Source organism: Apium graveolens, chromosome 6, assembly GCF_009905375.1.
Source record: "Apium graveolens cultivar Ventura chromosome 6, ASM990537v1, whole genome shotgun sequence".
Taxonomy (NCBI): domain Eukaryota; kingdom Viridiplantae; phylum Streptophyta; class Magnoliopsida; order Apiales; family Apiaceae; genus Apium; species Apium graveolens.
Genome location: NC_133652.1, coordinates 9966942 through 9978767, shown reverse-complemented (window position 1 = coordinate 9978767; position 11826 = coordinate 9966942). Strand labels below are relative to the sequence as shown.

General features: G+C 36.2%; 2 protein-coding genes across 14 annotated transcripts; both read left to right on the top strand.

Moving 5' to 3' along the window:
- Window positions 1-1788: 1788 nt before the first annotated feature.
- LOC141667547 (DNA (cytosine-5)-methyltransferase DRM2-like) lies at window positions 1789-5879 on the top strand. Of its 4 annotated transcripts, none has more exons than XM_074474089.1 (9): window positions 1789-2051; window positions 2372-2416; window positions 2857-2944; window positions 3052-3098; window positions 3628-3744; window positions 4088-4175; window positions 4262-4336; window positions 4433-5136; window positions 5221-5879. In XM_074474089.1, the coding sequence occupies exons 1-9, from the start codon at window positions 2049-2051 to the stop codon at window positions 5659-5661; spliced, it is 1608 nt and encodes a 535-aa protein (XP_074330190.1). In that variant the 5' UTR covers window positions 1789-2048; the 3' UTR covers window positions 5662-5879. The 4 variants fall into 4 exon arrangements, with proteins under 4 accessions (XP_074330190.1, XP_074330189.1, XP_074330187.1 ...); XM_074474088.1 differs by having other exon boundaries at window positions 1791-2051; window positions 2372-2485; window positions 4262-4315; XM_074474086.1 differs by having other exon boundaries at window positions 1793-2051; window positions 2372-2485.
- A 129-nt stretch (window positions 5880-6008) lies between these two features.
- LOC141667546 (DNA (cytosine-5)-methyltransferase DRM2-like) lies at window positions 6009-10069 on the top strand. Of its 10 annotated transcripts, none has more exons than XM_074474080.1 (9): window positions 6009-6479; window positions 6702-6725; window positions 7056-7143; window positions 7235-7281; window positions 7873-7989; window positions 8340-8427; window positions 8511-8585; window positions 8682-9385; window positions 9469-10069. In XM_074474080.1, exons 1-9 carry the CDS (start codon window positions 6477-6479, stop codon window positions 9895-9897), a joined length of 1575 nt encoding a protein of 524 aa, XP_074330181.1. In that variant the 5' UTR covers window positions 6009-6476; the 3' UTR covers window positions 9898-10069. The 10 variants fall into 10 exon arrangements, with proteins under 10 accessions (XP_074330181.1, XP_074330180.1, XP_074330185.1 ...); XM_074474079.1 differs by having other exon boundaries at window positions 6009-6517; XM_074474084.1 differs by adding an exon at window positions 6863-6925 and having other exon boundaries at window positions 6009-6755.
- Window positions 10070-11826: the final 1757 nt, after the last annotated feature.

The following is an 11826-nucleotide window of genomic DNA, read 5'->3' as shown; positions in this document are numbered from 1 at the left end:
TTTAATGTCGAACATAAGTGGACTCCACAAAATAAGGACTCCATAGAACTTTCTTATATATATATATAAGTTATTTTTGTTGTTATTGGTGTTTATTTTAGTTGGTTATGATTGTAATGCGTTTGGAGTTGGAATCGTACATGTTTGTGTACTGCCAATTACAGCACCCAAAAAAAATATGGAGCCATTAATGACCGATCCGCAAAAAATAACGAACAAAATTAATCATTTATGGGCATCAAATACCAACCGAATTCATAAAATAATGATCGCATTCATACGAAGAACGACTGTCTCCTTACAAACGGTCGATATAAGTTGGTCGTTATTTAGTTTAAAGCAAAAAAAACTACCACCTCGATAACCACCAATTCGATCGCTTTTCGTTATCGACCGAATTTTGGTCATTATTATCCTAAAATGATCGAACTATGTGTCATTAAGTTGGTCGAAATTCACCTTTTTAATTGACGTACAGGGACACCTGTCACTGGACCCACTGTTATATAGCACTGACATGTCAGGATGTGGTCCACGATACATCAAATGTATCTCACACATGTCATATTGACTTGACAGTAATTATAGTGCGTCAACGTAAAATTCGACTAAAAATATAAATAACGGTCAGGAATAATTCAACATATTCGTGTGCGGTCATTATTTTCTAATATCGACCAGTTTTGTAAGTAAAATGTACAAAAATGAGTAATTTGACGGTAGGGTAAATAGCACGTTAACTACAATGTATGACTGTATGTGATGTTAAATATTGTTTTTTTGACCAAATTTAAAGCAGATTTCATTAGTAACTCGAAAAAACTCCAATCGAGACAAAGCTCCAACTGATCATGCAACCAGGTTAAAAATAAATAGAGCTAAATAATTAGCCGTTTTGTTTCCGGATTGCTTAACAAACTGAATACAAATATTCTGAAAATTAAAAATGAAGGTAATGGTTTCCCGGCCAATCCAGCATTCATCTCCCCCGAAAACAGTAGCTTCACAATTAACTCTCACATTAGTTCCATTGATAGTGCAATGTTCAGAGGACTCAGTTGCAACAACTGAGGTTAGAGGCCTCATGTTATGAACAAATATTTTTTTGTGAGAGGTGAGCGCATGTGATTGTCACCACCGTTCCAAGCGAATCTCAACTATCTACCTGTCGAATACCAGCTATAGACCTACCGAAAGTGTTATTGATGCGAAATATCCATATCTCCCAATACACCGTCAAATTCATTTTCAATACAACCACCACATCGCACAAAGCGAGACACATCGTATAAAGCGAGACAATCAAACACACAAATAATAACTTAAATAGAACATTACAAAAAAACCCAAAATTCAAAAATCTCGGAATAACACCAAATTGTAATATGTTGTTAGACCAGATATTTTGAATCCAAAAACTGAATTTTATTATAAAATCCAAACTCTTACCTTAGTAGATCTGAAAACTAAAATGAAGCTTCGAGTTTTGTGGAACAAATCTCGATTTTTTTGAAGAAAAAATAAATAAAAAGAGGAGATGGAGATGAATATGGAGATAAAATGGGTAAAAAGGGTGAAAAAGAAGATAGATACTCTCCAAATATGGAGCAATTGTTAAAATAGAGCAGTTGTTTGAATGTTACTACTAGTGCAATTATATTTTGGAATTTTTCATTAATAAAAACAACCCTTTTAAATTTGTTCAACCCAAAAAATATATTTCTACTATATTCCTTTGACGCAGTGTCCAATTTCAAGAGCAAAATAGAAAAAGAAACAAATGTAATACTAGCATAATGCCAGGCAAGTGGTATGGAGGCGTGAAGAGTGCGTGTAGATCAACTTAATGATCACGCGTGTCAGATTATTACAAATAGAAACATCACGGCGCCTTGATGTTCATTTATTACATAACATTCGGATGTGTGTACATGTGTACCTACAACAAAAACACTTTCACAGTTTCACTTGAAAGAAGGCGTGTTTGCTAAGCTGAACCAGAGGAGGCGATTAATCAGAACCTCGGACAACTAATCCCTACCTTCGAAATGGTACATTTCAATTTTCATAGGTTACTAATTTATATATACACATACATATGTACATGCATGTCTGTATTTGTTGTAGAATTTATTAAATTGTATTGATTTCACCCTCTCTCTGCTTTAATCTCTCACTCTCTCTGACTCTCTCTCTCTCTCTGCTTTAATCTCTCTCTCTCTGACTCTCTCTCTCTCTCTGCTTTAATCTCTCTCTCTGTGCGTTAATCTCTCTCTCTCTGCTTTAATCTCTCTCTCTCTCTGACTCTCTCTCTCTCGCGCGCCACAAATATGTGATGTATTTGTTTTTAATTTTGAATTTGTGGAAGCAGGGATCAAATGGAGATAGTGACGATATTGATTGGAGCGATGATGAGGTTAGGACATGTAGTTCAGTTTCCTCAGTTTCAGTTCATATTCCAGTTTTTACTCCACCGACTTGCGAGGTCAATTTTTGCTCTGTTTTCCTTTTAATTTTGATGATGAATCTCTGAATTCACTTGAGTTTTATTATGTTTGTTGTACAACTTTGTTTATTTGTGTGTGTGCGTGTGTGGCCTGCATATGTTAACTGTACTTAGTTACTGAATTGAGATGATTTAACTGATACTGTTACATTGTTAATGTTATTGGCGTGTTTTATTTAAGTTGAAATGAAGGAATATTTGGGGAAATGATTTTAATAATGTATATTTTCATTTTCCCTGTTGGTTATGTTGTTATTGTCTTCTATACTGATATTATGTGTTGTATTGCCTAGATTCTTACTTGTTTTTTTCTTCTTGTGGTCCATATGTATTTTGTTTTCCTCGTTCAGTCGAGTACTTCAGGCAGCAAGATAAACAACCGCTTTTTGGAAATGGGGTACCCATCGAGAGTTGTGTTGAAGGCAATGGAGGAACATGGTAAAGTTATTTCTAATATATTGAATCGATCGTTTTTGAGAAATTGGTACTCAGCTCAGTTTCTTTTAAAATGGAACTCAGCTCAGTTTCTTCTAAAATGCATGTAGGTGAAGATGATGAAGAAGCCATATTGAATGCTATTCTCACGTACTTGGTGAGCTTTTTTTGTATATCTTAATCATTCATGTTTTATACATTATAAAAGTTTTCTCTGCTCTGTTTTTGTCACATGTGTGATTTTAACTTCTAGCGTTAGGTGGGATTGTATCCCAAATAATTAGTAGCTGTATTAGAAGACATGCAATGTTTACAAGTTTCCTATAATCAGTGGAGTGATTTCGATGTCGAGCACGCACATAGATAGGTCAACTGCCATCTGCATTTAGCTTGTAGGCTGTAGCGATTGTCTGTTTAGCACATCTCTCAAATCAGATACTTGACAAAAATGCCAGAAGTTAGGAGCCACATTAATAGTTTGTGAAGGCTCAATAGTGTTTTGAGAAAATAAATGCCGATGTAAATGCATAAAATTTCATGCATTATACGTTCATCTTTAGAGAGAATGTCAGCACAATATATTATCTAGTTTGGACTTAATCAGCATGTATATAAATCAGGATTTGATTTGTATTACCTTTTTTTACTAATTTTATGCTTGAATTGTATGCATTAATTGTTCTCAGACCCTTGAGAATCTTCCTAAAGAGGAAAATCATGTATCTAATGATCCGCATATCTCTGACTCTGCAAGCACTTACAAGGAAGACCTCTCGGATGTGGGCAATGCCCTGGAATCTCAGGTTTTCTTAACTCTTGTTTCCAGTTTATAATAACTGGTAAATTTTATTGCCAGTAAGTTTCACTGAAGGTAATTCTAGGAGCATGCAGGAAGATAATGTGTAGTCAATTAGTCATATAGATTTATGTTTTTCTAAAGTTCTAGGAAACCAGTACATCCGAACCATGATGAAGTCTTTAGTGTAGTCTGCAGGTCAGTCATCAATCAATTCAATTTGTCATACAAATTATATATTATGTCAGAAAACTGGATTGCAGCAAGATATACAGTTGTAGTTCATATAAAAGAATTTCTAAGCCGCGTTTCATAGTTGATGAACTTTATATGTGTCCACATTCTTGCAGGGACAAAATAAATATTTTGAAACTATGAACCTTTTGGAGGATATGGGCTTTCAATATGACGAAGCTTTCACAGCTATTAATAGATGTGGTTAGTTTCTTGTGCTAGATATTATTCACTTGCTTGATAGCTCTGTTTACTTTCAGATTCATACTTCATCTCTTGAACCTTTTAAGGTTTGGAAACCCCAATTGAAGAATTGGTGGAGTTTATTGATGCTGCTAAGATGGGTAAGGAAGATGATCTTCAAGGTGAATTTTTGTCAAGTGGAACAGTATAATGCAATTTACAGGTATAGTGCTTCTATGAACTATATGAGCTTTCTGATGTGGTGTTGTTCTACACAGACTTGCAAGTAGGGTTAAATGATGCTGGTCAGTCAAGAAATGGAAAGAAACAAAAACTTTCCAGAGAAGAAAGGTGGACAGATACTGGAAAACGCATGCCGCTAATGATAGGATTTGGAGTTCCGAATGTTGGGATCAAAACGATTCATAGAGAAATCCCAGACGCAGGGAAGGGGCCTCCATATTTCTATTATGAGAATGTGGCATATACACCGAAAGGTGTGTGGGAGAACATGAGCAGATTCCTCTATGAGATTGAGCCAGAATTCGTGGACTCAATGCATTTTTCGGCAGCTGCAAGAAAAAGAGGTTACATTCATAACCTTCCAATTGACGAAAGGTTCCCAATTCTTCCCATCCCGCCATCCACCATACAAGAGGCCCTTCCAATAACAAATAAATGGTGGCCGAAATGGGATCTAAGAACCAAGTTAAATTGCATTCTTATTCGTCATGGGAGTGCAGAAGATACCAAAAAGATAAAGGAAGAACTTGATAAATCGGGACCTGATCCTCCTGAACATGTCAGGAAAAATGTGCTTGAACAATGCAGAAAGTATAACTTTGTGTGGGTCGGAAAGAATAAGGTTGCTCCACTTGACCCTGACGAGATAGAGGTAATAATGGGATTTTCAAAGTGTCACACAAGAGGTGGCGGAATCAGCACTACTGCTCGGTACCAATGCCTTGGCAATTCATTTCAGGTATGCACTGTGAAATTAGAAATCATTATTTCATGTTTTCCTGTCAAGAATTTGTGCTGAATCCCAGGTGAATGAATTAAATAGGTCGACACTGTTGCCTACCATCTTTCTGTCTTGAAGAAATTGTTCCCCAGTGGCATCAATGTACTTTCCTTGTTCTCTGGCATTGGTGGAGCTGAAGTTGCTCTACATAGGCTCGGTATCCCATTGAAGTTTATTGTCTCTGTTGAAAGCTCAGAGACTTGTCGAAACATTTTGCAGAGCTGGTGGGAACAAAGTAACCAGCAGGGCACGCTTATTCACATTTTTGATGTAAGAGATGTGACACTTGGTAAGTTGAAGGAGTTAATGGACATGTCTCATGGCTTTGATCTTGTCATTGGTGGAAGCCCATGCAACAATCTTGCTGGAAGAAATCGTTATACCAGAGATGGGCTATATGGTGATCAATCTTCACTGTTTTTTGATTATTTTCGAATTCTTGATCTTGTGAAGAAAATAACTGTGTATAGAGGTTATGGTTGAATTAGCATGGGACTAAGGTAATATATGCTGCAATTTAGTTAACTAATACAGGAGATCAACAGATTTTTTGGTTGAGTTTTTCTTTTTGCCAAGTAAAACTGATGGATGATCTTGTCTTTTTTGCGGAGTAATCCTCACTGTTGAGCTTTTAGCTAGCTCTTCGAGATCACTCTGTTAAATTTCCTTATCCTGATTAAATTTCATACAAAGTTGACTGCTGGCTGTAATATGTTTTGGTGCTTTTTATATGCTGCAGACTGCAGTACAATATATATTATTGCAGTATGGGATTGTTTTCAATCTGACTATCCATGGTTAATTTTGATGAGGCCATAATTGGGATGTAAATAACTTTATATCAACATGATATGTATTAGCGTTAATTGTGATGTGAATAACTCTATATCAAAATAGTATGTATTAGTGATATTTGTGTTTTCATGTTATGTTGAAGCACCAAACTGCATATAGTAAATAAAAAATATTACATATGTAAATAGGTAAACTCTAAGTATAGTATCAGATTATTTTTCAAGTAACACTTCAAAACCAATTTTAAAAACATGTCACTTGGAGAAAACATATTTTAACCTTAGTGGGGACCAAAAACATAAATTAGAATATACTGTAAAATATGATCTTATTCGGGTCTTTTTTGACCCGGCCCATGTGACCCTGTCAGATTATTACAAACAATCCCTGCACCCTTGTTACATTTTATACAGACGACAACAACAACAAGAAGCCGTGTTTGGTAAGTTGAACCAGTGGAGGTGATTAATCCGAACCTACAACAACAATTCTCAAGCTTGGAAATGGTACATTTCAAATTTCATACATACATATCTACATGCATGTATGTGTTTGTTGTTGGACTCCTCTCTCTCCCTCCCTCTCTCTATCTCTCTATCTATCTCTCTCTCCCTCTCTCTCTCTATCTCTCTCTCTATCTCTCTCTCTCCCTCTCTCCTATCTCTCTCCCCCCTCTCTCTCCACAAATATGTTATTTATCTGTTATTAATTTTGAATTTGTGAAGCAGGCATCAAATGGAGATAGTGAGGAGGTTCATATTCTTTTGAATTTCGATGATGAAGTACTGAATTCACTGATATTTATTAGGTGTTTTGACTACATATGTAAATATTACGTATTTACTGAATTGAGATGATTTAACTGACACTATAATATTGACATTGTTAGTGTTGCTGACTTGTTTTATATGAGTTTAAATGAAGGAACATTTGGGGAAATGATTTTAATAATGTATATTTTCCTTTTCCCTGTTGGTTATATTGTTATTGTCTTCTACACTGCCATTATATGTTTTTTTGGCTAGATTCTTACTTGTTTTTTTCTTCTTGTGGTCTATTTCTACTTTGATTTCCTCGTTCAGTCGAGGATTTCCGGCAGCAAGATAAGTGACCGCTTTTTGGAAATGGGATACCCATCTAGAGTTGTGTTTCAGGCAATAGAGGAATATGGTAAAGTAATTCTTATATTTTTTTATTTTATTTAAGTGGTCGTTCTTTGTGAAATCGGTACTGAGTTCAGTTTCTTCTAAAACACATGTAGGTAAAGATGATGAAGAAGCTATATTGAATGCTATTCTCACGTACTTGGTGAGTTTATTTCGTGCTCAATTACTCATTTTTTAACATCATATTATGATACGTTATAAAAGTTTTATGTGCTCTATTTTTGTCACGTAGATTCTGCTCCTTCAACTTGCCTTTTGTGTGATCTTTACTTCTAGCATTATGTGGAAATGCATCCCAAATATCAGTAACTGCATTAAAAGATATGCAATGTTGACAATTTTTATATCATCAATTGAGTGAGTTTCATGTTGAGCACTCCATAGATTTAGATCAACTGCCATCTGCATTCAGCTTTGTCGGCTGTACTGGTAGTCTGTTTAGCACATCTCTCTAATCAGATACTTGATAGAAAATGCCATAAGTTAGGAGCCACCTTAATAGTTTTTGAAAGCTCGATTGTGTTCTTAGAATGTAAATAATGATGTGCACGGTATAAGATATGCATTAGAATTAAAACATTTGCCAGTCATCTTTAGAGAGCATAATTCAGCATAATATGTTATCGAGTTTGGACTAAATCAGTATATTACCATATATATAATGAAGATTGGACTCCTTACACCTTTTTGAACTCATTTTATGCTTGAATTTGTATACATTAATTGTTCTCAGGCCCTTGAGAATCTTCCTGATGAGGAAAATCACATATCTAATGATCCACATGTCTCTGACTCTGCAATCATTGATACTGAGGACCTCTCGGATGTGAACAGTGTCCTGGAATCTCAGGTAGTCTTTACTCTTGTTTCCAGTTTATAATAACAGGTAAGTATTATCGCAACTAAGATTCACTAAAGGTAATTCAAGGAGTGTGCAGGAAGATAATGTGTAGTCAATTAGTCACATGCATGTATGTCTGCAGTTTTGCAGGCCCCTTATCAATGAATTCACTTCTTCGTATAAATTATGTATGATGTCAGGAAACTGGATTAGAGCATGATATTTAGTTGTAGTATATCTACGACAACTTTATTTTTGAAAACTTGGACGAGTAGACTGCATCATAACTTGTTAAAAAGGAATTTCTAAGCCGTGAATCATAGTTCATGCAACTTTTACGTGACCACATTTTTTTGCAGGGACAAAATAAATATATTGAAACTATGAACCTTTTGGAGGATATGGGCTTTCAATATGACGAAGCTTTCACAGCTATTAATAAATGTGGTGAGTATCTTGTGTTAGATACTATTCACTTGCTTGATAGCTCTTTTTACTTTCAAATTCATACTTCATCTCTTCAATCTAAGGTTTAGAAACCCCAATAGAAGAATTGGTGGAGTTTATTGATGCTGCTAAAATGGCCAAGGAAGATGATGTTCAAGGTGAATATATGTCAAGTGGAACAGTAGAATGCAAGTTACAGGTATAGTGCTTCTTTGAACTATATGAGCTTTCTGATGTGTATTTTTTCTACGCAGACTTTCAAGTAAGGTTAAATGATGTTGGACAGCCAAGAAATGGAAAGAAGCAAAAACTAGCCATAGAAGAATGGTGGACAAATAGTGGAAAACACATGCAACTAATGACAGGATTTGGAGTTCCTAATGATGGGATCAAAACGGCTCATAGAGAAATCCCAGCCGCAGGGAAGGGGCCTCCATATTTCTATTATGAGAACATGGCTTGTACACCGAAAGGTGTGTGGGAGAAGATGAGCAGATTTCTCTACAAGATTGAGCCAGAATTCGTGGACTCAATGCATTTTTCTGCAGCTGCAAGAAAAAGAGGTTACATTCATAACCTTCCAATTGACGGAAGGTTCGCAATTCTTCCCATCCCGCCATCCACCATACAAGAAGTCCTTCCATTAACAAATAAATGGTGGCCGAAATGGGATCGAAGAACTAAGTTAAATTGCATTCTTACTCGTCATGGGACTGCAGAAACTACCAAGAAGATAAAGGAAGAACTGGATAAATCGGGACCTGATCCTCCTGAACATGTCAGGAAAAATGTGCTTGAACTATGCAGAAGGTTTAACTTTGTTTGGGTCGGAAAGAATAAGGTTGCTCCTCTTGACCCTGATGAGATAGAGGTAATAATGGGATATTCAATGAACCACACAAGAGGTGGTGGGATCAGAACTACTGCTCGATACCAATGCCTTGGCAATTCATTTCAGGTAGGCACCGTGAACAAATTTAGAAGTCGGTAATTTCATTTATTCCTGTCAAGACTGTGCTGAATCCAAATGAATTGATATAGGTCGACACTGTTGCCTACCATCTTTCTGTCTTGACGAAATTGTTCCCCGGTGGCATCAAGGTACTTTCCTTATTCTCTGGCATTGGTGGAGCTGAAGTTGCTCTACATAGACTTGGTATCCCATTGAAGTTTGTTGTCTCTGTTGAAAGCTCGGAGACCTGTCGAAACATTCTGCAGAGCTGGTGGAAACAAAGTAACCAGCAGGGCAAGCTTATTCACATCTCTGATGTAAGAGATGTAACACATGGTAAGCTGAAGGAGTTACTGGACATGTCTCACGGCTTTGATCTTGTGATTGGCGGAAGCCCATGCAACAACCTTGCTGGAAGAAACTGTTGTACCAGAGATGGGCTATATGGTGATCAATCTTCACTATTTTTCGATTATTTTCGGATTCTTGATCTTGTGAAGAAAATAACTGTGTATTAGAGCTCATGGTTGAATTAGCACAGGGCTAAGATTATATATATAGGAGATAAAAAGATTCTATGGTTGAGTTTCTCTTTTTTGCCGAGTAAGAGCAACTCCAAGAGTTACCTTGATTTTTCTCTAAAAATAATATAAAAAATCAACTCTTAACTATTTAGGAGTTAAAATTTCATTTATCTTCCAACAATCTTCCTCAACTTCACTCTCTACTCATTCTTTATTACTTAGTTATGTACACATGAAGAATATAATGCTTGTTTAATACCTTGAAAGTAGAAAAATTAGTATAAAAATGAGTTAGGAGGGTGAATATCCTCCTCACTATTGAGGAAGCAAATGAGGATCCTAAGTATTTGAAGAGGGACTAGGAGTTTGTTGGAGGGCAATTAAGTTATAATTTCTTCAAAAATTGACTAAGGAGTCTATTTGAAGATGTTGTTAGAGTTGCTCTCATACAGATGGTTTAGCTTTTAGCTAGCTCTTTGAGATCATTGTTAAATTTCATACAAAGTTGACAGATGGCTGCAATCAGAGCCGGCCACTTGTGCGGGTTTGAACAGCCCATTCGGGATCGGCTCGTACAAAATCCGATTTTATTTGGCTCGAACCGGGCCGGTTCAAAACCGCACAAGTCGTTAACCATTGACGAACCGGTTACGAATATAAAGTTGAAAATTCGGGACCGAACCCGGCCCGCACGAACCCGCACAAGCCACAATCCATACGAGTTGTGCTGCACGAACCCGCACAGCCCGCACTAAGTTGCTATTGTTGAGTTGCTAGGTGCTTATCTAATTAATTATTAAATTCACATGGATTCAGGTTTGGTGCTTATTCACACATACACCTATTTATTTATTATTTGTAACCTCTAAATATTGGTATCTTGTTTCTCAAGATTCAATCCCTACTACAATTGTAAGTTTTTTTTAAATTATTAAAATTTATAAGAGGTGTTATCCTCTTGTAATAAAAAATCAAAATAATAGAATTTATCAATTAAAATAAATTCATTTAATATAATTACTGCTATTGATTTTTTAAATTAAAATCGAGACAAAAATCAAAAGAAAATTATTTCAAAACAATGCAAGTTTTAGTTGGACTAATTATAATGATTGAGGAACATAAATTATGCATGTCTGTGTGCTACTTTTGCATAGATAAAAATTAGGGACACCCGTCACTCTCCCACTTACTATCCCCTTAAAAAAATGGCAGCAGCCCGCGAAGCTTGTATGATTCGGCCCGCACGGCTCGCTAGTCATGTGCCGGTTACGAGTCTCTATTTTTCTGTTCGAACCCGGCCCGGCCCGGCTCGCTTATCCCGCCTACCGGTTCAGTGTTTATACATTTGCGTGCTCAACCCGTAATTAATCCGACCCGGCCCGTCCGGACCGCACAACTGGCCAGCCTAGCTGCAACTTGTGTTGGTGCTTTTTACATGCTGCACTACGATATAAGTGCAGTGTGGGATTGTATTCAACCATCCATGGTCACTTTCGATGAGGCGTTTATTGTAATATAAGTAACTTTATATCAACATGAATGTATGGATATGTTTTAGTGAACAAGTGTTGGTGGTGTAATCATGTTATAAAAAACATGCAACTTTTAGTATCATATCATACTATTTCTCAAGTCTTTCAAAACTATTTTTTTAAAAGAAAAAACTGGTCACTTTTAAAAAAACAATTTGATCTTGGTGTCAATAAATAGTCTCCAAATTCATTTCTTATCAAATAATATAACCCTAGCATTAAAATATAGTGATTTCCTTCTCTCTTTTTTTTTGAAATCAAGCACTAGCATAAATTAATAATGATCCAACTCAAGGTTACAAGTGAGGAAATTAGGAGCAGTATTATGCCACTCCTGAAGACCTGGCTTATGCCACTCCTGAAGACCCTGCATTGATTGGACACAATC

Excerpts from the sequence above, each read along its gene's own strand:
- LOC141667547 (XM_074474086.1), top strand. Across the intron at positions 3,099-3,627 it reads ATGCTATTCTCACGTACTTG|ACCCTTGAGAATCTTCCTAA; the intron begins GTGAGCTTTTTT and ends AATTGTTCTCAG. Across the intron at positions 5,137-5,220 it reads GCCTTGGCAATTCATTTCAG|GTCGACACTGTTGCCTACCA; the intron begins GTATGCACTGTG and ends TGAATTAAATAG.
- LOC141667546 (XM_074474075.1), top strand. The coding sequence starts at position 6,477 with ATGGTACATTTCAAATTTCATACATACATATCTACATGCATGTATGTG. Across the intron at positions 6,726-7,055 it reads CAAATGGAGATAGTGAGGAG|TCGAGGATTTCCGGCAGCAA; the intron begins GTTCATATTCTT and ends TTCCTCGTTCAG. Across the intron at positions 9,386-9,468 it reads GCCTTGGCAATTCATTTCAG|GTCGACACTGTTGCCTACCA; the intron begins GTAGGCACCGTG and ends GAATTGATATAG.